The sequence below is a fragment of the Diplotaxodon limnothrissa genome, linkage group LG3 (genome assembly GCF_057381915.1).
Source record: "Diplotaxodon limnothrissa isolate DT_005_m linkage group LG3, D_limnothrissa_male_GT1.1, whole genome shotgun sequence".
NCBI classification, from domain to species: domain Eukaryota; kingdom Metazoa; phylum Chordata; class Actinopteri; order Cichliformes; family Cichlidae; genus Diplotaxodon; species Diplotaxodon limnothrissa.
The window spans coordinates 60018976-60045125 of NC_140598.1; the positions used below are offsets into that span (position 1 = coordinate 60018976).

At 43.3% G+C, this 26150-nt stretch overlaps 3 protein-coding genes across 5 annotated transcripts; all 3 read right to left on the reverse strand.

The window, feature by feature from the left end:
• Positions 1–2147: 2147 nt before the first annotated feature.
• LOC146636729 (uncharacterized) lies at positions 2148–6919 on the reverse strand. Of its 3 annotated transcripts, none has more exons than XM_085349668.1 (3): positions 6804–6919; positions 4731–5476; positions 2148–3334 (listed from the first exon to the last, which is right to left on the reverse strand). In XM_085349668.1, exons 2-3 carry the CDS (start codon positions 5382–5384, stop codon positions 3182–3184), a joined length of 807 nt encoding a protein of 268 aa, XP_085205794.1. In that variant the 5' UTR covers positions 5385–5476; positions 6804–6919; the 3' UTR covers positions 2148–3181. The 3 variants fall into 3 exon arrangements, with proteins under 3 accessions (XP_085205794.1, XP_085205793.1, XP_085205795.1); XM_085349667.1 differs by having other exon boundaries at positions 4731–5479; XM_085349669.1 differs by lacking the exon at positions 6804–6919 and adding an exon at positions 5644–6735.
• Positions 6920–13292: 6373 nt separating this feature from the next.
• b3gat3 (beta-1,3-glucuronyltransferase 3 (glucuronosyltransferase I)) lies at positions 13293–15864 on the reverse strand. Its single transcript, XM_085349670.1, has 8 exons — positions 15711–15864; positions 15242–15349; positions 14933–15113; positions 14656–14839; positions 14397–14558; positions 14221–14307; positions 13876–14079; positions 13293–13632 (listed from the first exon to the last, which is right to left on the reverse strand). The coding sequence occupies exons 2-8, from the start codon at positions 15333–15335 to the stop codon at positions 13534–13536; spliced, it is 1011 nt and encodes a 336-aa protein (XP_085205796.1). The 5' UTR covers positions 15336–15349; positions 15711–15864; the 3' UTR covers positions 13293–13533.
• Positions 15865–18774: 2910 nt separating this feature from the next.
• On the reverse strand, positions 18775–25643 carry naa40 (N-alpha-acetyltransferase 40, NatD catalytic subunit). Its single transcript, XM_085349671.1, has 8 exons — positions 25290–25643; positions 23245–23340; positions 22374–22426; positions 22124–22219; positions 21651–21809; positions 21457–21540; positions 21140–21217; positions 18775–20042 (listed from the first exon to the last, which is right to left on the reverse strand). Exons 1-8 carry the CDS (start codon positions 25293–25295, stop codon positions 19895–19897), a joined length of 720 nt encoding a protein of 239 aa, XP_085205797.1. The 5' UTR covers positions 25296–25643; the 3' UTR covers positions 18775–19894.
• Between the last annotated feature and the right edge of the window lie 507 nt (positions 25644–26150).

Sequence of the window (26150 nt, forward strand, 5' to 3'; positions counted from 1 at the left end):
AGGCTGCTGTTTATAAGCCTTTGAATATAAGGTCCAATAGTGTCCCAAACTTCTTTAAAAAAACGAGGGGGAAGGACATCCCTGGGAGAACCAGACTTGATTTGGGTGACAATTTTACCCAGATAAGACAGAGACACAGGTTCAAAATGGCTAAAAAATGCTAAAGGCTAAAAATAACAGAAGGGTCATAAGAAGGGGGTAAAATATGTGCTCTAATAGATAAAATCTATTAAAGAAAAACAAAGAAATTTAAAAAAGCTTCACAAGTTTCAGCAGAAGCTTCTGTACAGTTGGATTGGGGAGGGTTAAGAACAGAGTTTAAAATACTAAATAAGAGACGGGGCTTATGGCAGTTGTCGTTAATAACACCTGCAAAATAGGCGGATTTCTGGTTCTTAACAATTTTCTGATATTTATGCCAGCTATCTCTTAAGATATCATAAGACACTTGTAGTTTGTCTTTTTCCCACTTGCGTTCTGCTTTTCTGCGCTCTCTTCGAGCAGCCCGAGTGATGTCGTTCAGCCATGGCTCAGACTTCAGTTTAGACCGCCTGACCTTCAGAGGAGCAACAGAAATGCTCACTGACTCGACCTGTAAGAACCAAACACATTACTTGGTGGAAACTCACACTCCCTTTCTCACAGGTTCACCCACTGTGGGCAGCTCTTTATGTTTGAGTTGGAGCTCAGTGATGCCCTGGTTCAGATCTGGAAGGAGATTGACCAGGAGACCAGACTGTCTCATTAGGAGCATGCTCCAACAATCTGAGACATGCATACAAGCACGTGGGGGCTACACAAACTACTGAGTATCATTTTGAGCTGCTGCATAATTTGTTAACTTGATTTTTAAGGTGTCTTTGGAGCTGTAGGTTCTCTGTAGGTTGATCATTTTCATTTCTATCAATGTGGGATCCTTTATTTCCCAGCACATTACCCAGTCCATATCAGTATAGATCTGCATGATTTGTTCCCACTGAGATCTAAAGTGTTCATTTCCTTTAATTTTTTTAAAGTGTATGTTTTTTAAATTTATATATATATGCGCTCTTCTGGACAGAGCTCGCCGATGTTGTTCCTGGGATCTGCTGGAGCCACTTGCCACATCTTCTCAAGCTCTTCTCTGAGCCCTTGGTATTTCTCAAGCTTCGCGTGTTCCTTCTTCCTGATGTTGCTGTCATTCGGTATTGCTACGTCTACCACTATGGCCGTCTTCCTCTGCTTGTCTAACGCCACTGTGTACGGTTGGTTAGCCACCACCATTGTGTCCGTATCTGGAAGGATCTTAGCTCGGCCATTCTCCACCACCCTAGGGGGCGTCTCCCATTTTGACCTCGGGACTTCTAGGTCATACTCGGCACAGATGTTTCTGTATACTATGCTGGACACTTGGTTATGGCGTTCCCTGTATGCCCATATATATGTATATATATATCTATGTGTGTGTGTGTATATATATATATATATACATATATATATATATATATATATATATATATATATATATATATATATATATATATATATATATATCGTGGTGGAAGCAAAACAGCAAAAGTCAGAGGGAATTCATGACGACATTGATCAAATGTGAAGCGCAGTTTGCTGCTTCTTTTGCTGCTGGCTCGGTGAATTTTGGTTGGAGAGAGACAAAACCTGCAGCTCAGAATCAGCGCAAAAAGACGTAAACACAGCGCGGACCCGAAGAATCGCTAAGCTCCGACAGCGTGTCCGTGTTCGGGCCGTCGGGTGAGAAAGCCGAGAAAGACGAAGCTGATTCTGATGTGTCGGGTCCGCTCTGTGTTTAGGTCTTTGTGTGGAATCCGTTAATGAATTGATATCGCTTTATTCAAGCTACTCACCTCTCTCTTCCACCTGCACTTTCAACTGGACCACGGCCAATCAGAGAGGTCCCGCCCCTGACTATCTCTGATTGGTTTAGTCCACGATAGGGGCATAATGTGTGTCTGCTGTTGACCACACGGAGAGTTGCAGAGATTTTTTTTGTTACCGGAACAGTTGGTCGCACCTGTGCGACCAAATATTTATTTTTAGTCGCACCACTGAAAAATTTGGTTCAGTATCTGTGAAGTGGATAAGGGCAATAAAAAAAATAGATGAATGAATGTTTGAAAATTAAAGACCATTTATTGCATTTTTGTCACATCTACAAACGTCCATTATTAATAGTTCTTAAATACAGTCGTCAGTTTTACAAATCAAACACATAAAAAAGACACAACTTTGCATTCAAATAGAGAAAATATGCACTATTTAATATGACTTTTTTGACCAAAAATAAGCATTATCTTTTTCTGGACGGACATCTAAGCTTACACCTCCCTGCTCTGTCCCTTCAGGTTTAATAACCTTCACTAGAACACACGCAGGGACCTCATGAGGAAAAAGCTAAAAAGCTCTAATAGAAACTCTTACATATTCCTTTGCACAAGGTTGGACCCTGTCCGTCTTTTTCACTTGCAATAAAGCCTACATAAATAATAGAATGTGTCCATAATAATGTGAATCCCTAATAAAGTTTAATTACTGATTTACTGCATACTATTTACTCATAAATAGCTTGTCTGATTAGGCAACGAGCACCACGGTTAATCCTACAGAAGTATGTATTACTCCACAGCTAAAGTCCATCAGTCAGCTGCTACGTTTTAAACTTTCCACCCCCTTTGGTTACACATCAACACTCGAGGAGTTTCACAGCGCTAAACCAAAGGAAGCAGAGATCATTTAACGAGCTCTTAGTAACGAACTGGATATTAAGAGCTAAAATGCTCTTACTTGACTAAAACTGGAGATCAGAAGGGGACGAGCAGCTGCTGAACTCAGTCACATAAAGACCAGGGATTTCTGTTCAGGCCAGTCTCATAGACTTCACTGTAAAACCAGCAGCCCATCGAGCTAAAGTGGATCCCTGCAGTTTGTGTCCTGACTAAGGTGCATCCTAATAAGGCGATAAAGGTTCAGCTGAGTAATCAAGACTCAGTAAGTTACATAATTGATTAATATTCCTGAGGTGATGACTCAGACACGTCATGTGGTAAATGTTATACAGGCAGGATTGTCCGATACTTTGCAGCAGTCGCGGTAAAACGCTGCATGACCCTGATATTATAAAAAGTTAAGAAGCCTCAAGCTTCATTGTCCATCTCTATCTCCATTTCTATTGAAATTCTGCTAACACTGAATTGTGCTGGTGCTTCTTCTTCGACGACGGTGAAGACGACGATGGCGAGGAGTTCACCGGTGAGAGCGTGACGCTGTAGAGGTTGGCGACGAAGGCCTCCCAGCCGCGGCGCAGTGCTCGGTCCAAGGCCTGGTGGGAACAGGAGGAGTAAGGGTTAGCTACATTACAGCCACTGACAGGTGACAAGAAGAACCTCAGATGTAGTTACAATGTTACAATGATAAAGGCACTCCCCCATGGCAGCAGTCTCCCCTAGCAGGACATTGCATCACAGACAAAACAGCTCAGCAACACCTCAGGGAATGTGACACAGCTGCTCGAGCGCCCTCGAAACTCTACATCACAGTCCGATCGAGCATGTGTGAAACAATGGAGCAAACACCAACTGCTAGGACCCAAAGGATCCCACCACAGGAGACCTCAGTGCTCTTGTGTCGATAATGAGTCAGGAATCAAAGCAGCTCCATGAAGCTGTTTTGTGACTGAGCTCTTCAGTCTTGAATTGAGTTTGTAGTTAGACGCTGAATTTAAATTGGCCAAGCGCTTCATTAAACAGGTAAAATAGTAATAAACACCTGGAAGTAGCCATTTGCTTAATATAAATGTGTTACTGGAAGGTTTTCTTTGAATTTTTACATATGCTGAATGTTAATGTTTGACATTATCCTGCTCTAGGCTCATTTCTTGTGCATGGAATAAAAGGATTTTTCCTGGAGTTCACTGGAATTCCTGTGCTCAGTATACAAATTAATGATTGTTTCTGTTGTGTCGCAGCACGGCTGCTTCCTGGGAAATTCCAAGAGACACGCTATTGACCTTTTCTATAAAAAGAACCAATGAGCTTTATTATTGTCTAAAAGTCCATCTGGAAAATAATGAGCTCACTGGAAACAGGTTGTGCTGTGGTAACTCATGACTAAATATTTAACCAGCGCCGCACACTGAGCAGAAACCAACCAATCGTCTGCAGAGCGGAGCTGATTAACAGCACTGGAATGTTTTTTCACGGTGTGGGGTTTAGCAGGCGGGTCAGCATCACCTGACCTCGTTCCACTGATCAAAGGACATGATAGAGGAGCCACAGGAATGTCACCTGTGTGTGTGTGTGTGTGTGTGTGTGTGTGTGTCTGTCAGCAGGAGCAGAAATTCTTTACAATAACCTGCTTAATTTTTCGTCATTAAAAATGACGTAGAGGAAAAACTCATTTGGGGGTGACTTCATGTGCCGTGACACGCACCAGTGACCGCTGGACCTTGGACGCGCAGTGGCAACATGTTATAAAGGTGATAAGATAGTTTCCATGGCAGTTAATAACCCAGAGTGCATTACGTGGAGGATGGCGAGGGAGAACTTTACCCCTCTGTTCCACACATGCTGGGCGTGCAGTTACACAACCTTCAGCTTCGGCTTAAAGTTTAACCCGACGCAGCGAAGCTAAATATGGAGTTTATGTAAATGTGACAAACTGAAGAGGAAGTTGATACAAGTCTGCAGCCTAAAACAACACCGCACATTTTCTCTCACCTTGCGGTAATTTTTCCTCTTCACCACTTTCATCCCTTCCTCTTGCTCCTTCGTCATCCTCCTCTCCTCCTCCTCTTCGTCTTCTCTTCCTCTCTTCTTGTCTCGGATAAGGACTTGGTCGTCAGCGTCCTCCCGAGCCGGGAAGTGAACGAGCACGGGTTCCTTCTCCCAGCCCGCCTTTTCATTTTCTTCCTCCACCTTCTTCAGGTTCTCCATCTCTATCTCAATCTTCACCCTGATGTCCTCGGGGAAGTCAGCTGGACCCTCCGTGCCCAGGCTGGGCCTCTCCTCTCTGGCTGCGTCCTCGTCTGCTCTCCCCTCTTTCTGCTTCCTCCTGGAGCTTCTCCTCCACCTGCTGCTGCGGCGGCTGGGTTTCCTCCTCAGGAGGCTCTCGTCGTCATCTTCCATCATGCCTTCGCTGAAGCCAAACACCTCGCCTTCTTCCTTCTCATCAGAACAATGCACCGCTGTGATGGATGGGTCACTCGAGACTGCCTCCTCTATGTTGCAAACATTTACACCAGTCTCCTCTACCTCTGTGGCGGCCTCGGGCTCGTCGAGGCGACCGTAGAAGCCACTCGATTTGTCCAGAAACTTTGGGGCCCTGATGGAGCTTCGGACTGAGCTCATCCTGGAGTTCCTGCCAATAGCCATCTTTTTGTTGGAGTTTCTTCGAGTTTCTGTCTGTTACTTCTTTTGGCCTCTGGTGCACTTTCTCACACACTCTTTCTGCTCCTGGTTTGTTCCTGCTGAGAGAGGAGAGATTAGAGTTTAAGGCTGTTACATAACCCTGCCCTCTGTCAAACGCACAGTCTGATCCATTTCCATACAGGCAGCCAAAATTTCAAGAACAGTGATAGGAGATAAAAGCTGAAGGAAAAAGCGTAAAAGACCATAGACGAAAGATAATTACTTTTCACATCAATGTGAGTATGTGTGTGTTTTATCAGCCTCTCTGGATGGTAAGTACTGTACAACAGAAATGCTATGCAGGCGTCACAAGAATGTCTGTGTTTGAATATCGGTGGCCGTGACCGAGGCTGGAGGTCAGAGTCAATGTTATCGGGGTTGTGATGATAACAGATGTCAAAAAACTGAACGCGCAGCATTCTTAGCGCTGAAGATAAACACACAGGGAGTCGGACAGCCGGATGTGCAGCCAAAATCAATGACTTCAGACTAACTGTCGGTGTCAGCGACCTGCTTGTCTGTCCATTCTCCACCTGTTCTGAAAGTCAGTCATACAATCTGCGTCAAACATCGACATGTTTTTTTCAGGGGTCCCGTGTAAGCACAGTGTTGTTTAGATGAGTTCCTTATATTCTGGCTGTGTTGGAGTGGCTGATGACTGCTCCACTCCCTGTGCAGGAAGAGCAGCATTATTACCTCCACCAACGAGGTTATGTGCCGGTGGCGTTGGCACGAATTAATAAAAGAAAAGCGGCCAAACAAACATGTGTGTTAGTCCAGGATGAGGCAAGAAATCAGCTGCTGTGACATCACTGATTGCGCTGCTGGTAGAAATGAGACGTACTCAGGGGTTTTGACCCTGCAGTGAAAAAGTGCAAGATCGCTTCCCCTCCCCTCTGTGATCACCTTGTAAACCGTTTCACCGCAAGTTACATAATAACAAAGTCCACACTAATGCTCCTCTGAAGGAGTACACTTCCTGCTAATAACCAGAAACTGCAGACATATTTGGTGTCCTTTCCAGATCAGCTTTGTTTTTTAAAACAAATGAAGACTTTGGATTGTTACAAGGGTGGCAAACAGAAGAGGAAACCAAAAAACGTCCTTCTGTGCTCTGACAAACGGCGTCCTGGAAATCTCGAAGACTTGCGAAGTGCAGGTAACGTTTCATATAATGTGCAGATTGCAAAATAAAGACTGAAAGGTGTTGTGTAATAGGAGGCGAATAAAAAAAAAGGATGACTAAATTAAAGTGTTAAAAATTAAACAGGGCTGAGAAGCAGCCCAACAGTGAGAGCATTAAACAGGAGTGAACAGAAATGCCTGCTACCACATATTAAACAGTAACGCCTTCAACAGGTGAAGAAATAGTTGCAGCCTTACCAGATCTCTCGCTCTCGTCTCGTTCCCCTCTCGGTGTGTGAGTCTGAGTGAGTGACACGGAGCCGGGAGCGCTGCTTATTGCCCTCATACACGTCACACGCCAACCCTGCCCAGACCTGCAGAGTCTTCGTCACTGGTACGAACACACACACACACACACACACGCTGTAAAACACTCTCCCTCTCTCCACCTACACACACACCTTGTCATTACATCCTTGAACACACACTGACTTAGAGATAAAGCCATGTATTAAACAGGTCAAATATTAACTTACTGAAAAAAATCTCAGCAGCAGCAGCAGCGCACGTCCTACCTTTGCTGGGTAAACTCGCGGGATCCAGCTATAGAGGCTTTGCAGGGATGCAACAGAGTTTTGCCTTCAGTGCTCAATGCGCCAGGGTCTCCATGGTCAAATAAACGATTTATTGGTGGAGATGGACACGAAGCCTTATGACTTAGAAACTTTGATCATTCAATCTCTGATTTACCTCATACTTTGTTTTAAACAGCTCTTTATAGATGAACCTTTTATAAAAACTCTATCAACTTTATTCTGCCTGTGAGCTCAGTTATTGCATTCTTATGCATTACACCAACATACAGTGGGGACTCTGTATATCCTGTTGGTCCTGGAGAGGCTTACCTGAACAGTCTGTTAACTTTCTGGATACTACTCTGGATACTAGGACTTCCCCCCACAGTCCAACAATATGTAATTAGTGAGGTTGGGTTAAATGTTAGCCCTGTGACAGTCTGGCGACCTGTCCAAAGTACAAAAACCATTTACATACTGCATTAATCGATCATTTTATAATCTAATTATTTGGAATATACATTTTTCTTTCATTCAGTTAGCACTTTATCATCAGCTGGTTACGTTAACAGGACAATTCGTCACTCGCTCGGTGTCCAGATATCAGAATGAATCAACTGACTTCAGTTTCTCTCCACACTTTTTATCCAGGCTGCCTGTCACGTGGTCTGTGTCTGCGGTTGCAGTTTTTTCTCTGTTTTTGTCTGTAAGTTTGTTAGCTTATTATTAGCTGTGATGGAATGACAGGAATAGTTGTCCTTATCCTCCTTCCCATGAGAAGATCAGCTGGACTGTATCCCTTTGCCAGTGGAGTGGCATGGTCGGCCATAAGGGCGAAATAAGGATCACCAGATCACTTCTTCACAGAATGTGTTGTTAACATCAGGAATATAACATTTATGTACCATTCTGAACTGAATGAATGAATTTATCCAGCGTGCCTGCAATGATTTTTAAACCCAGCAGATGTCGCTATTAAGCAACACACCAACACGGCGTAAACACGGTAAGGGTCATGTAGCGCACACTCCGTGAGGCCTCATTTAGTCATCACTAGTCTGACCTGATCTGATAAAACAGTTACGTTTGTTTCTGTCACTTTGTGCAGATCTAAAGGGTCTTATAACTTATAGCTGCTGCATGCTAGGTGGGCTAATTTTTGTGAATTGTGGGTGCAGCTCTGTGCAGCTAACCAGCAGGTTAACTTTAGTTATGTCTGTTGTAGATTCAGCACTCTGGTCTCCAGCTGTGGAGCTACAGAACACAGGGAAACACAGGGAAGAGGTATCCTGCCATAAATCCTATACATAGAAAAGTGGTAATGGTAATGTAGTTGTACATAAACTTTTTCTGGAGTAAAAGTACACATGTTCTGTATTAACAAACATTTCAGACTCTGTGTAATTGTTTAGTCATTGAATTGTACACCACAGCTGGAGCTAATTCACTCAGTCACACCATCATTTATTATTCGATTAATAGTTTTATATGAATCTTTTAGTTCTGCTGAATAGCATGAGAACATAAAAACATTTCTATAGCTTCTCTGTTTTTGAATGAATCAAAAATCACAGTGAAAGAGATGATCTGTGCTACACATCAGTAACTTGCTGTCTTGAGGGTTTGTTGACTTTTTGAAGGTGAAGTTTGCCAATTTAACATTTGCTGTTGTTTCCACTGAGCACCGGTGGATGCACTGATTTATCACTGGTATTTCTACAACAGCAGTATTGTTTTACTCCCTTAAAACGTACGTAGCTTTTTGTTCTCTTCACAGATGGCACAATAGATGTTGATGTAGCCCTGAATCCCCCTGGACGTCTAACTTAGTGTCGTGGAGGGTATGCCGTGCTCTTCTCTGGTCAAATTTGGACAAGCACGCCCAAAGATCAATGATTTGTTTGGCCTTGTTCTCTCTCCACAAGGCAAATAATTGGTCACATTCTAATGAAAGTTTTAATGAAAGAAAGAGCTTCACAAATTAAAGTGCATTAACAAGAGAAAACGCGGTCGATGCAGGACACTTGCAATACTTAGGGAGGTGTCGTTTCAGTGCAGACAATCCCACCAAACGCTTTCAAAGCATACAAATATGGCATGAACTGGATTCAGTAGAGCATCCCTGTTTTTTAGTTACACGATGAACACAAAGAGGGTGTTGCACCAAAGACCTCACTGTGCTCGGATTTCTAGCAGACCGCCATCTGCAGCTTGTATGAAAGACGTCGACTCGTCTGCAAACACTCGGCATTGACACAATCGCACTTCAAATCTATGCGTCAAAACGAGTCAAATGATCCATAGGAAGACCAAAGCCAGTGTCAGAGACCTTTTAGATGGTCTGAACATAAAACGGTGCCATACGTCGATATCGGACTGCACATTCCGTCCTACGATCCCACATTCCTAGCTCTGCGAGAAAACAGTCTTCCAGATATGCCAGAGGCCTCCTGAATTTGGATGGGAAATGCCTACTAAAATCAGAAGTCTGCTGGCTGGCCTCTGGCTGAACAGTGTCTGAAACAGGTTCTCAGGTGGATCAGTAGAAGTTTCTGGTGCCCCAGGAGTCCTTGAAAGATTGTAACTATTTCTTACCAGTGTGCTTATCTTGGCTAGCAAGGTCTTGGGTCCAAATCCACCTGCAGCCTCTCTGTGTGGAGTTTGCATTTTCTCCTCGTGTCTGCATGGTTTCTCTCCGGGTACTCTGGCTTATTCTCGTAGTCAAAAGACAGTTACAAGTTAGTGGGTCAATTGGTCATTCTAAATTAGCCTTAGGTGTGAACGGTTGTCAGTTCCTGTGTTCGTCCTGTGACAGGCTGGGACCTGTCCAGGGTGTACCCTGTGCCTCACCCTAGGAAAACTAGGCCTGTTGAATGGCCTAAACTAGACTGACTGATATGTAGAGAACAACTATAGTTTTTCCACTCTTGCACGAATCTTGGTCGTGATTCAAATTGAAGGCGTTCCTGCAAAACGTGTTATCATCTCAAAACAGATACATTCATCCAAACACAACTAACACATTAATCTCTCTGCAAATCTTGCACAAAACCTCCCGTAATTGGTTGCATCCTTGATTTGCTCGCCGCAAGAAGACATTTAAAAACCACACGTGAGTCAGTGTAACACCCTGAACTGTTAACTTCTAATGCAGGTAAACCCTGGAGTAGGAACGTGTGTATACGGATTAAAATCAGTTAGCCTGGTCAATGATATGGTAGTGTTTGCACAGTGAACACTTGGTCTGGGTGGGACTGGAAGTGGGAGCTGTTTATCTCTGTGTGTGTGTGTGTGTGTGTGCGCGTGTCAATGCCTGCTTTTTTGCCCGTGTCACATTTAATAGCCCTTTGTGCACCTTCATGTAAACGCATGCAGAGGGTTCCTCTGCAGCTGTGATGACACACCATCAGGAACACACACAGATTAAAAGGAGTTTAATGATGTGTTATTCATGACAGTGAAGCTCATACTTTTACAGGTAATAATACAACTTCTTTCAGTATCACCACTAATATCGTCTACTGCGTGTTCGTGCAGCTGCACTTGTGACTCATCAAGGTCCAACAGTGGCGTGCATGTAGCTCTGACTTCAGCTCCTCTTACTCATCTCCCACTGCATCTTCATCTTGGAGTCCCTCCGCGAGTACACCTCCACACGCTCCAAATATAGTCACCAAGTGGGCCGCTTCCCCTTAGAGAGGGCGTACCAGCTGTCAATCACGCAACTTCAGCTGTTCTGAGGTTAGAGAATCCCCGCCCACGAGAGAGTAATCACCCATGACTGAGCAGGTTGCAATGGTCGCTGTCAGGCACAGACAAGTTGGGGCTCGGTATCTGGACGGTGAGGTGAGGATGTGGTGAATGTGCAGAACATCCGGCTGGAAGACGGCGTTATAGACGATGCTAGGTGCAGACAACGTGATAAAAATAACAGACACGCTGCGTGACAGGTCAGAGGAGAGGGACCAAGTCATATATCACAGCTTGACTACTGAAAGTGACACGCTCAGAGAACAGATGTGCACAATGAATGTGGTGTGTCAAGTTGCTGCAGGCAGCAAAGGTTAAACGCCGCAAAAGCCTGTCTCACCGCAGACTACCTCCATGATTTTCAATATAACTGCTGTTTAAAAAAAAAAAAAAGCTTCACTTAAGTTCAAAAGAACTGGAGACAAACAAAAGTGACAAAGTGTGTTTTTCATTACTTTTATTTCCAAGGCCAGGGACAGACATGATCACACTGTACAATGTAAAGAACAGTAATAAATACGTTATACACCAGTAGAGAAGTTACTTACAGGCACTAATTACACGTAAGCAGGCACTAGCTGTTTTTACAGCGTCTGTTGCATTGCAGGGAGTGTGGAAGATGACGAAGCACAGCTCGAGTTTCCATATTCTGCAATCTTTAAGTACCAGGGATTTCCTGCCCGCTGGAGGCAAATTCAAGTGTTTTTCTGATCGCAGCAGTGTCGAAACGTAACACGTTTGTTTATTGCATAACTCGTTTATATGCGCTTCAGCAGAGATGTTTGTTTAATCACTGCCTTAAATGGTTTCCACTTTGAGCGTGGTTTTTAAAAAGCATCACTAAAGCTGCTCACAAAACACTGGGTTAAACTAGCTGTGGTGTGATGACACCAGTTACAACCCAGAACTTATGCGTTGGGTGTGGAACCATTACACGGGTGTTTGTCGTGCCCGTGTTGCTAAGTTGCACCACTTTGTCTGCAACACGGGTTGTTGAGGGCTTAATAAAGACGCAACAGCAAGTCGTCCGTGGGGTTTGTTCACTGCTCGGCGTGTTTAGAGAACACCGTCTCAGTCATGGATATTTTTATTCTTAAAAAAGACGTACCGGTAGTAAGTATTCACTGCCTTGGCTCTACAATGCTTAATCCTAGACATTGTTATTACAGTTTGAGTAAAGATTATTGACATTGCTTTGATGCTGATGACTTGTTTTTAGGGGTAAAAAGAAAAAAAAAAAAAAAAAAAAAAAAAAAAAAAAAGGGGTCTACATCCTGAATATTGACTTACAAACACAAAAATCAGAAGCCATGCATGAACTAAGTGCACAGTTGTAACTGATCCTTGGCCTGAAAACTGGAACGACACTGAAGGCTGCACTGCTAAACCAGGGTACACATTATATCCATGTGACTGACATACTCTAGATATCAGTATCAGGTTTTTGCTTTAAACCCCCTAAATATCGGTATCTACCACAAATGTCCTGTATCTGTCAGAGTCTAGTAGACGCTTCCCTTGTTAATCATTTGTATATAAAAATAACAGTTTGCACAAAACGCTTAGACATGAGCTCAAATAAGCAGCTCAGTATCACTAAACATAAAATTCAGACCCAGAATTGAAAAAAAGATAAATGTGTTCTGAAATCATCACCAGCCCAAATCTGCTGTGTGAGCAAAACTGGGGTGATAAACAGTCCAACACCTTCAAAGTAACCTTTCGTACTTCATTATCACACCCGCACTACTGAAATGTACACGAGGGTCCTTTGAGCTGCTCCCTTACTTCCCATGGGGTCACCCTTGCAGACTTAACCCTTGGGACTGCTAATAGGAGTACACTGACTTGTTCTACCCCGACGCTGCATTTGTGTCACCTCCTAGTCCCAATCCGGGGATCTTTGGCATGCTAGGCAAAGGTTTTACCCACAATAACATGAAGCCACAAACATTTATGATCATCTAACAATAATGATAAAATTTAGTAATTTTTCCCCCTACAAGGCAGTTTGTGAATGAGACACTCACAAAAAATGACAAGCTTGGTTGTCTGTATTTCCCCCTTCTTTCTTCATCATCATATTGACTCAACTCACTATTTAAAAATAATGAAATGAAAAACCAAATCCTTCTTTTTAAAATACCACTCCATGTTTTGGAATATACACGGTTTCTGCCTGTCACATCATTTATACATCCAGCCCCTGATAAAAACATCTAAGTGCTGCCGGGAACGGGAAACATCACAGGCGTCTAACTGAGCTACAAGTAAACAGAAGTGATACAAGACGACCCTGCTATGAGACGCACCCTCCCTCCAGTTTTAAGCCGCAGTGCTCCAGCAGCACGGCTTCACAAACTAATACACTGGCGCCCCCATCGGGTAGTAGTTTAACATTGACACCGACTGTACTGCAAACTCAAAAACGAAAAAGACGCACACACTAACATACAATCAGCACAGTTATGACAAAACACACACTCGATACACATCTATATGTACAACCGGGTGTAACAGTCTCTCAAAACCAGGTTCTCTCCTGTACTTTAGTGTTTACAGTATTTACAATGCAGTTACCTATGCAGCATTAACAGCAGGATATAATCACACACTGTGTGCACATGTGTGTGTGAGTGTGTGTTGATGTGCATGCGTTTCCCTCAGACCTCCACAGCAGGGTCTGAACCCAGTCCCTGAGCCTGCAGCGCCTCCTCTCTCTTCATCTTCGGTTTCTCTGTCCGTGTGTGCCACACCAGCACCTGCAAAGCACACAAACACACTATTACTACATGTGACCTTATATATAAACTGTTACTAGAATCGTAATGCAACTACTGCAAATGCCAATGCACGAACACTTCTTTCTTAAAGGTCTCTTTTTCTGCGATTTCCATAAATCATAAAGAAAAAAGACTTCAGAACAAAGCATTTCACACTGAATCATCTGTTCTAAAACAATTATAGACAAGTCTTCATTCTTATCTCTTAACGCACACACGTACTTTAGTGCAGTTGTCTGCTTTGGGCTCCAGTTCATCCATGGTAACCAGTCCCTGAAGAAAGCTGCTTTCCAGCAAGCCCATTGGTGCCTCTCCGTCAAAGCATGCCTCTGGATTGGCCAGGACCAATTTAAGGGAAACGGCGAAGCCAGCCATGTCGATCGGAAAGGGCCGACTGGGACGCCAGCCGGTATGGAAGCGAACGACCTTAAACAAACCATCGTAAATATGATCTCAGTATTTTAGATCAAATGAAAAAGCTGAAAAGCTTAGCTCTTAGGTGCAGTTAGATGCAGGGGATTTTTGCATCTTTAAAACAGCAGCATGGCAAAATGTCAGTGACCTTACCTTTCCTCCTTCAACCACAGGCCTCTCATACTTCATCCCTCCAACCAGGCCCACCGGCCAAACTGACACCCGCTGCGTGCTCCTCATCTGAGGAAAAGAGGACATTTGTTCGCAAGCATCAGCAATAAGCCTAATAGTGAAAGAAATAAACATAGTCACACACTTAAATATCCCACCTCCTCAAACAACTGCAGGCTGTATGTGTTATCGTCATCAGCAAAGTACACCACTCCTTGCTGGTTATCCCCTCCTGGCTGAGCCCTCCTGTCCTCTCTAAGCCACCGTAGCCCTTCGTTTCTCTGCTCCACTCCACGGGGCTTGAGCCAGCTGGGGTCACCCTGAGCAGGAGAATGACTCAGTGTTTTTAAATAAGGAACAAAAAAATTTGCAAGAACATGCATGGATAAGACAAAAATAAAATAAAATTGAACGAACCTCCTGTAGTTTGCGGTCCTTGGCGGTGGGCATGTGTAGGTGAGTGTAGGTCAGGCCGCTCTTCATCAGCAGGTCGGTCACCAGAGGCGTCTTGTGTGGCGAGTCCTCCACCAAGATCCAGTGGAGCCGAGGGACATGGAGAAAAGTCTGGGACATACGAGTCAGCTCGGCCTTCTGCACCAGCCTGAAAACAGATGGAAATCGGAGAGAGGGTGAGATCAGTGCAGGAATGCACAGCGGAGGGTGGACACCAAGCAATGGTCGCTTGGAAGACTACCTTGCATATGTCGGCGTGATAACAAAGATGGTGGGCAGGGACGGTTTGGCTGGCTGCTTCTGAGGTTGCTTTGTTACTTCAAACTTCCTCATCTCCTCCTGAAGACGGTGTAGTTCCCCACGCAGTCGAGATATGGTGCGGTCTTTAGGGAAGTCATGTTCTGTACAGTCACAGCGCTGGCCTGCACAAAGAAATCAAAGCAAAGTGAAGCTCTGCCACTCAGGTTTGCACATTTTTGACTCCTTTACACCTGCTGATGCTGAAATTTTATACCATTACTCATTCTGCTCATAGGTAGGATTCACTTACCGAGCTGCATCAGTGCATAGATGAGGCCCAGGAGCGAGACCATGAAGTAGAGCAAAAATACAGTCTTCAGCTTTAGCTTCATCCTCGTTGCCATGGTGCCCTGACTAGCTGAAAGTTGACAGAAAGTGCAACTTGTTCACGCTTTTCTTATTAATCCAGTTGTTTATGTTCTGATGAAGTTGTGCAGGCTGTAACCGAGGAGCTAAACTGAGTTCAAATGTACCCAATTTGACACAAGCAACATTTAGCTTGCTAACAAGCTAAGAGGGAAAGCATCCCCATGCAGCGGGACGTTTCTGAGAAGCTAACTGAGGAAAAGTTGAAGCTGTGCACGGGTCAGTGTGGCCTAACTCCCGACGAGGTCGAATAACATGAATCTAAACTGAACTCAATGATAAACCAGTGGAAGCTAAGCTGTATTAACCAGACAAGCACAAACATTCCCATTTTTTTCTTTTCTTTTTCTTACCGGAGGCGACAATCGGCGGAGCTGAGCGATGGAAGCTCAGAGCTTCATGTCATTTTGGACAGATGTGAGCAAAGGCACCTCACAGCATCCATTCATTCGGCTCAACTATGACATTTTTTCTGCAGCTAATGTACCAACAGCGTCCGGTTTCTGTGCGACGCGAAAAGGAATCCCCCTCGAAACATTTACAGCCACACAGACAGTTCCAGAAGCGGCACAGAAATCTGTGCAGCGTAAAAATGAAAGAAAAAAAAAGTACTTATCAAATTAATTATCACTCATTTTGATAAAACAAATATTTTTTAAAATCTTAAAAAGGAGGTTCACATAGGCAGCTCATTTTCTTGACAGTACTTTCGTTAGAGGATTTTTTTCTTTAAAGGTTGCATTATAGGGTCAACTTGAAAGAAAGCTAGAACAGCGAGGTCAGAGGTCAAATGTGCCATCGTATTTGAATGCAAATTATAATTTAAATATTTTGAATCCCAATATATAAAATTCCATATGTACCTGTATGTTGTCAGTAGAAACAGTGATAGGATGAAACTAAAAAACAATTATTTGACCTTTAGTTCTACTGACTTTGGAGGAGAGGTCAGAGGTCAAATTTAACATATTGTTTTAAATCACTCCACAGTGCGTTCTATATGTTGGCAATATACACCACACCTATATGTTAAGCATTAGTGAATGGTCTATACAGGTAAATCGGCAACCTTAACACATTTTGACGCAGCTACATGTGTAACAACAGCATAATGAAAATCTGAAAAATTACCTATAAAAAGAAAAATACTAAATATATTAAACATTTCCATACATATCCTCTTTTCCTGATGGAAATTCACTTATGTTAAAAAAAAAAAAAAAAAAGTAAAGAAAAAGAAAAGGAGGCATTTCTTGAAAAGTCAAACAACTTTCCTTTATTTGTAACATTATTTGTAACATAAAACACTGACAAGGCAGAATGACTTAGTTTTCCCTTTCATTGTCATTTACGGACAGGACTGGAACACTCACTCTCAAACACCGAGGTTTTTTGTTTTTTTTTTGCCTTTTATTAACATCATGTTTAAAAAAGTGTTTCTCCTGTAAAAGGCCAAGAAATGAAGATGGATCCACAACAGCTTATATATTTATATATATTTATATACATGTTGAGAAAAGACCAAAAGCAGTATCTGGAATTTTTTGTATCTGGAACCATTAAAAAAAAAATAAAAAATTAAGTCCTCACTGACTTCAAAGTAAATTAAATTCAGGCTCATTTCCAAAAATTACATTTTCACATAAGATTTTTTATTTTATTTTATTTTTTATTCCCAGTGAGCCTTTTTAAAATTCTTTATGATTATTTGTTTTAACTGCCCACATGCCTGGATTGAATATGACCACCGAGTGCAGATCCAGTCTCTGTTCAAACTTTGTTACATTTACTTTCATGCAACTTCACATTTTCAAAGAATAGAATAAAACTAAACAAAAATCTCCTCCTGAATACCAGGACTACTTTCCGGTTGTTTCTTTAAACAGGATGGTAACAAGACTGAGCCGTGGGTCAATCCAATCCAGCCAGCGGCTGACTGACTGACAGCGTGGCTGTTAAGTACAACAGATGAGGTTTGATTATGTTTGATTAACCTGAGAGAGACTGTCAGTCCATCGATCTCCTACCTCTATGTACAACATCCTCTTTTTTTTGAAATTGTAACATATGAAGTACAAAATTTTTTTACTGTACTATTCAATCAGATAGTCTAGTCCCCGCAAACAAGCATGTTTAGTTGTTTCTGTTCCTCAGAGTTCAACCAAGCAAGAAAAACCACCATGTCTCCAGGTGCAGAATGTACGTTTAGCAGGAAACAACCAAAGCTTTCATCCCAGGATCCCGTAAGATTTTTCTCCTCAAACCCTTTTTTTTTTTTTTGGTACCAGATTATTTTAGTACCAAGCATTTACACCAAGTGTGTCTACTTCACATAACAGCCTCTAACTCCACGTACTTGTAGCAGGCTTTTCATTATTATTTCCATTATTGTCTGTCATTGGTGTGCTGTTACAGTAGTGGATCCAGCATATGTACACGTCCTCTCTGTGAACCAAAAAACTCAGAGTTTAACACAGAAGCACTGTTTCAGACATGTTTATCTACTCCTGGCTTTGTGCGATGTCAAGGAGAGCCTTAATATAGATGACAATTGAAACCATCAGTTTGTCAGGGATAGCCAATGAGAGGACAGCTGTCTTATTAAAGGGACAGGAGCTGTAACAGCTCATTTGAGACAGTGGATAAAATAAACTGCACCAGAGGCCAGGATAGGATAAATAAGGATTATTTTTAACTGAATCATGCAAAGCCAGAGGAAAAAATAAAAAATAAAGGACACATGGAGCTGGAAATGTGCACAACAGAACCCCGTTCAATGCAGTCAATCTCAATTCTAAATCAATTTTTTTTTTAAAAACAGCAATTTAATCCAAAAACACATCAAAGGCTTTGTGAACAGGCGGGGAATTAAGATTATTCTAGACCAACATGAGAATTTTAGATGCTGCTTCTCGCAGTGGACCTAAACCTTTTAGAAGCCACTAGTCCGTAATCCTAATTTAAGACTAGATTTACTCCACCCGCCCCCACCCCCAAAAATACCTAATTTTACAGGAGGGGGCCAGGAAAATAAGTTAAGACTGTGGAAGAACTCAAACAATTTAAAAAGCAAAAAAAAAAAAAAAGCTCCCTCAAGTGCGCTGCCGTTACCCTCATCTGCATCCATTCACGTGTCGTTTTCAAGCAGCTATATGATCAAACGGTGACCTCTGTTGATGCTATTCCACCTTAAATCCACAAGATATGCAAGAAGTGCAATGGAGGATGGACTTAGTTGTTTTTAAACAGGCCTAGTAGCGTCAGATTTGTCGTCAGAAACTAAAAAGCAAAGAGGGAAACGGGTGTACTACGAAAATCCGAAAGCTCAGTAAAAATGAGAACTGTGTGGCAGCCGTGGGTGCAGGTCAAGAAGCAGGAAAAACTCAAAAAAAAAAAAAAAAAAAAAAAAAAGGAGGCCGAAAGGTCAAATGATGAATTTTCACAACTAAAGATGTCTTCTGTGAAGCTGAAAAAGCATCCAGTTACAGCATGCATCTCTAATGAGGCGATATGACACAGGTGGGGACAAACTGGGAATATTTACTTAGTCGGATGCAGATTTACAGCAACTGATGATGTTGAGAAAACATTTTTTTAAACGTATTTTACTGAGAGACTCGAAAGAAAAAGGCAATCTTGGAAATCTCATTTGATAAGCTGTAAGCATTAAAAGCGAGGGAGACATCGATACATTTACCTGAATCGAGGAGGCGGGTGGTGCCGATGGTGTATTGTAATCATGTAACAGCAGTATCACGTGCCAGCTGCTGCTAGCTGCAGTGTCTTCTGTTACAGAATAACTTACAACTAGAGTCAGAACAGATAATATTACAGTGCAACGGCGCTTCTCGTGCTGGTTTAACCAGGACCTAAACTCGGGCTCTCACATGAAGCCTGATCCGAGGACCCCGGTGCAGTGAAACAAGCAAGTCGTCTCAGTGCAAAGGCCCCAGAAAAACCCCGAGCTGGATTGTAGAAACTGACTAACTCTGAGTTATTTTTATCTGCTTATTTTGGATGGTTTTAGTTGTGATTTCAAGACTCAACTAATCCCGTTTTACACTTGAGAGACCACAAGTGGGGAGTTTCTTCAATACAGCTCGAGGCCAAGAGTCAACTTTAGGTCTTGAACCACAGTTTAAGAAGCAGATCCAATACAGTATAGCAACACAGAGATGATGAGAGCTGCATGGGATAGGATCGGTCTCCGTGATGGAGACCGTCAGCTTTTTCTTGACTGGAAACCAGTTCTGGTAATAACAGCGTTATGAGAATGGGAAGAGATGATTTGGACAATGAGCCGAGGGGCTGGAAAACAAATTAAACAAACAAAACAAAAACATAGAAAAGGCTGCGTGCGAAAGCTCACACTGCACGCTGCATCGAGATGCCGGCTTTTAATGCGCAGGTGGGTTTTCCCACCTGTCGGCCTCCATAATTCAAAACCACTCGTGGGCTAGCAGGCAGCTGAAGCTTTCGCACGCAGCCGGTTAAAGTTGCTGGCTTTTAACCAATCGCGTGGCGTAACCGAAGCCGATCAGTGGCAGCAGCCCCCGCAGTGTCCGCCCCCGTGGGTGTGTCCCGCCGAGGCCTCGCCGTGCTTGGTCCGCCTGCTCAGGATCTCGTAAGAACAGTCGTCGCCGCAGCAACCGGACATGCTCGGTGAGGTCTCATCGATCTCAAACCTGGAGGTGAGGGGAGACGGCGAGCTTCGTTAATGGGAGACCGAAGGAAGTCGGGTTTCAGACGAAGAAGGACCGTTTCCTGCCTGTATGTGACCTTTATAAGTGGGAACTTCCTGGAGTGTTAATGCACTAATGATGGCGATCACATTAAGACGCCATAACTGTAAGACCCGCCAGTCCCACACGAAAGAGAAAGTAAAAGATAATTCAATAAGGCAGCGCCGTGATGTCTCCATTATCCCAATAATAACCCTCAACAGTCCTCGTGTTTGCAGCGCAGTGATCATAACAAAACTGAACACTAAAAATGAAAGTCGCCAGTTCAGTGTGGGACTAAAAGGGAAATCCGGTTGCAATCTTTGCTTCTGTTCCAGTGTTACGACATTGAATAAAGGCCAGAGAAGTTCCACATTTCTCTATGATTTCATCTTTCATTTATATTAAATTAAATGAGTTAAAATTCCTGGATTATGTCCAGAAATACATTTTTGGGAACTGCCAGCTTTGCCCATTCCTTTCTGATCTAAGACAGCAACTTCATGAGAAAGAGACTAACCCACAACACCTGTGGAGCCATTAATACTGAGCTGTGAACCACGTCATATTCTAAGAGGCTTGGAAAGAAAAGCGTCTGGACTTCTTTAGGTTTCTTGAAGACGTTTCACCTCTCCTCCAAGAAGCTTCTTCAGAGCAATTGGTGGACAGTCCCAGATTATAAACCCTATGGGAGGGTCAGGGTGTGGGTCACAATCAGCCAAGATTTCGGGTGAACCCATTGTGAAACCTAGCCCCACCCTATCATGTGATGGCTTCACCCGAAACCTGTTTTCACACCTTGGCTCGTGTGAGTAGGTAGAGGATCAATAGGGGGTCCATGACCCTCTTGGGGTCATTACAGACTACGATGACCTGGATGACTGAGAAGCTTCACAGACAACTAACCTTATATCATATTCCATAATAATATAATATAGTGTCCATATATTATATTATAACCTTATATTATACTCCAGACTACACGTTCAAAGGCTGAATATTTGTCTCATTACAGTTAAACCCTCCAGATTTCCTAAGCGTTAAAGAGCCGGCATACTCACTGTAAAGCTTCTCTGAAGAACTGGTAGGCCCCTTTGTTCTGTTTAAAAACTGTCAACATCACCTTCTTCATCTGTGTACTGGACAGAGGACAAAAAAAGAAACACTTGTCTTTAGTGTAAAGTGACCTGAAGGCGTGACCATAGACTGTATATAAAAGATGGATGTAGCCCATGTTTTAGCATTTGTTATGATAAATGTGCTGTGAATGCGATGTTACATCCTCCAGTTGTGTTTGTATTCAGTGCAGGTCACCTGTAACCAACTTTACAGTCACCACAATGTTCCCTCCCATAGTCACACAACCGAAGTTCTTTACCTGTTAGCGATGAGCTGGAGTATCTGGATGAGAAACTTGCCAAGCCCTTTCCTCCGCACTCTGCTCTCTAACTGCACCTCATAGCTGCAGAGCAAAGAAAGAGGCGCAAATTTAAAAAAGATAAAACTTAGAATAACAGAAATGAGGTTTGAAATCTTTTCTGAAATCCACAAACACACGGCTGGGTACCTCACCAATATAAAACCTCCTCCCCGCACTCTATGTCGAACCGGAAGTGGGAGAAGGCCACGGGGGAGGAGTCGGCGTCGCGAGCCAGCAGGTACCAAGCCCTCTCGTCATTCATCTCCTCCCTCTTTTCCCTCTCCTTCCATCCCCACTCACTCTGCTCGTACCTGCAACAGAAAGACAGCAGACGAACTCGAGCATGGCACAATAATTGGAATTCTTTGCTCTCAGATTTTTCTAAACTGGACAAATACCGTTTAAAACTGAATATGAGACAATATTAAATACAGTAACTCAATCTCTACCTTCTTTTTATACTCTGCGTTTAATTCATGGCCTCAGATCCACATCTTGCCATCTGCCCTTATCTCATGTCACAAAAAGAATTTCTGGCCTATCTGCACTCTGCTCTGAAAAAGATAGGTCACTCTGTTCCTGAACTACTTCGAACTCTGAGAGGAGGCGAGAACAGACTTCTTACAGCGTCTGCATGTTGGCTCTTGTGAGTTCGAAAGCCCACTCCACAGACAGCGGGTTAAGCGCGGTCACTCTCTTGCACTCTATCTGCAGGTTCAGCCTGGAATGGGAGGACAAGTCAACGTGTGAGTTTATGAGTCTGTGTCTCTGGGAAAAGCGGCTGTTCCCTCCATGCGGAAAACACAAAACAAGAATGAATTTCATGGAACGGGATACTGAATAAATCCTCTGCGGGTGTACAAAGCAGTGCGTACCCATTTCTGTCGTATTTTTTGAAGGCTGGGAAGGCGGCCAGGGGGTCCTCGAGCTGTGAGAAGAGAGGGCAGAATGAGAAAACGCTAAACTATCAGCACTCTTCTCCATTCAGTCATGTCCTTTAAGCAGCCTTTACGCTCAATGACCTGAAAAGCCAAATAAGGGCAGGACAGGCTACACGTCCATTAGTCAGTCACGATGACACAAAAGGTCAGCTTCACCTTGTTACTATGAAGATCAAGACTACTCTCATCCTTGGACAGATTATGGCACACTGGGCCGAAACCACAGACACTCAGGCTCAGAGAATTTAAGTATGAAGGCCAAAGACGGACCCTCAAAATCAGGTTCAATTGCTCATTTATTCATTTGAAACTATGGTCCACTTTAGGAGATTTTCTTGCATTCCTTTGCTGTTATCACATCCACCACAGTGGGGGCAACTCATTTTGAAACAAAGTGACACAAAAGTAATCGACCCAGCCAAACCCATCATGATCCCAATGAGGAGGCTGCTGCAGCTCAGATCATGTTGTGCGAGCTGTTTTCCTCCAGTTTGCCAACGCTCTAGCCAACCTCCAAGCTGCAGGAGCCGTGCATTCGAATAGACGGGTGGGGGATTTAATGATGCAGATTAATTATGCATAAAGGCACACATGGTGCGGTATTTGCCTTTTCCTGTCATGCCCATATCAATTAAGGCTGTAATCGGGGTGAGGAGGGCATCCCCGAGCTTCTTTTTTTTCGTGCCTTAAGCTTACAATGGAACAGCGTGCGAGAGAGACAAAAATCAAACCGCGCATTTTTAACTTCAGTGCAAAGCCACAGCAGAAGATTTCTCCTTTTCACTCATATCCACAACTGAGGTACCTTATTGGCTGCGTCTACTTTGGCGCATACGGCGTCCATAGCTGCCCTCTCCTCCAGACGTCTCGCTTTCTTCTCCTTTGCTCTGTTGGACTTCCTCTGAAGACACAAAATGAACGGAGAGGAAAAAAAAGCAGGGGACATTTGGTGAATTACAGATGGATCAGAATGAGATTTTTCACCCTGACACAGACACACAAAAAATGCAAAATCCAGAGATCACTACAGACAAAGAGGTGCTATAACCCTTTGCCTTTTTTTTACCACTTAATTTATTCCCTTCTCTGCTTCGCGTGATCAGTGCCAGCCATTTTTCACCACTTCTTTACTGGTGAATCGATCTTCTCTTGTCAAAGAGTGTAACCTGTGCTGACGAAATGACAAGGTAATGCAGCATTCTGGCACAGCAGCTACAGCCTGTCAGGTCACAAGAAATCACGATGAAACCTGGTGGCAGCAGAGCCCACAAACACAGAAGCAGGTAGTAGCCAGAGGATACCACTGTACTTTTTCGCCAACACACACACACACACACACACACACACACACACACACACACACACACACACACACACACAAAATCGATCAAACGTAGAGTGCAGTCTTTCCCACTCATCTGAGTATTAGCAGATCTTTGAATTTCTGTTTAATAATGACGTGTGCTGCTGTACACGTTTTAATTACAACCCCAAAGCCACGTGGCAAATCAATCAGAGAACAGATCGACCCTCAGACACTACGCATGAGCACATCCGGGAAGATCGAAGCTCCAAAAATACATCAAGGCCTGGAAAACAATGAAAAAGCAGAGCTTATTACTCTTAATAACGTGATTATTGTCTCTCTGAAATGCTTTCATTCTAAAGCCATTACAGCGGTATAGTATTTCTATAGCCTGTGCTGCTCCCTGTGGGAAATTTCTCTGATACCGTTACTCTCATTAAGCCTGCTCCTGGTTTGATGTCCAAAGCATCTGCATTGATGGTGCAGCCATAACTCACACAAATGACCCTGATAGCGTTTATGCTGTGCAACAGAGAGATTAGACACTTTAACAGTTCCTATACCCATCCTCTGGACCTGATGTAGTGATTTTTTTGTGGCTCCATGCCATTTAGATACTTATTTGTCTGGTTGAGTCAAACAATCACAAGTAGTATTAGTGTATTGCCCTGGTTGGAAGACTCCATGAGTTATTAGAGTTGGTCGTGGTGCGTTTAGGGTGCAGAATTGGTGCTTCACTGGAGAAACAACTAGGCATTAACTGAATTCCTTCATTCCAGGGCTGAGCAATTATGAAAAGGAATGCCAACTTTAGCTCCAAGCATTAACTCTGTACCAAGCACAGGGAGGCTGCACACTGAGCTGGGGAAGGGGGGACACGTGGATTGGTTTATCTGGAGCCAAAGAGAAGGACAAAGTCAAGTCTAGCTAAAGTTAATAAACTCGGCTTTACAGCTTCAGAGTGTGTGCAGGCCTGGCTGGTGTAGACAGGTAGCTCATATTATCAACTTCCAACATGTGTGAATTAACCAAGGCCAGGTGGGAAAGAGACCCCACATCCTGGCCTGTTTGGAAAATGTACACACACGCGCGCGCGCGCACACGCACACGCACACACACACAAGTGACTAGCATTAATGGTTAGCAACGTACTCGCCATTTGCTGTAATGGCATTCCCCGACAGCTAACAAGGCTAGCGGGCTAACAATGTCACAACACACATGACATGTTAAGTGTGCGCAACGCCAAGGACGATGCAGTAACCCAGCTGAAAACGTCATAAAAAGCCATGTGTGTGCTCGAGCTAACGCTACAATGCTATGTTACTGGGTTTATGTTTAGGCAGCTAGACGGCTAACAGCCAAACCAGCACCTTCAGCCACATCCATCCACCATGGTCTTTCTCGCTTTCCCTCTCTCCTGCCTTCCTTCTTTCTTTCTTTCATATCTCCTCTGCTTAATCAGCCACTGACGAGCTAAAAACCTTTCTTTGTGCCACCTCGCTTCATATATATATTTTTGGGGAAAAACACATGCAACTCACCCCCATTTTGCTGCCGTATCTGCTCGATCCCCCTGGAGAAACACACCTCTATTGTCCCGGTGCTTTGCTGAGTTATTAGTATCGTGACTACAGGCAGAAATAAGGGGGCCAGATGAATATGACAATGATGGATAGTGTGCTAACAAAGCTAGCTGGCTGGCTGGCTACAGCAGACGACCGAAGGCTTTGAAAGAAGCAGCAACCGGCTGCGAATTTGATTCCAACGTGAGTGAAAACCGAGCCGTTTAATTTCCCTCTGAAGTCGGATTGGCGCCAAGACTGCGAGGCTGAATTATCCGGGCTGCTTCGTTGCCCTTTTCTTTTCTCCTCTCCGCCGCGTCCAGCTATGCTGCGTTCACGTGTTCCACCTCACCTCGGACTTCTGACACCCTTAGCCCCCAAATAGATTTAAATAGTCTTAAGAAGACTATTTTGGGTTAGGGTTACCCTAACCCTAAACCCTACTTTTCCTCTCCCTACACTATTTACTATAGTGGTTTAAAACAAAACTAAAACCTAAAAATGTTAACCTAAATAAAAATATAAAATGGAAAACGAATTTAAACTACATTGTTTGTTTACAAAGCTTCAATAATCATTCAATTCAATAATAAGTTGTTGTTGTTTTTTTAACTCTTAGCTGTAATATTTATTGATATGGTCATCAGGAGCCTCTGCTGCATGTTTATCTAGACTTGGATGTATACATGACTTTAAGTGTTGTGTTTGTGTAATATTTAATCTGAACTTCCTAAACCTCGACCGTCTATAATCTTTTTTTTTAAGCCAAACACTTAACATGTTCAAACAATATAAAGGTGAACTGAAATGAGCAAACCCACCCTGGAAAGTAAGTGAATT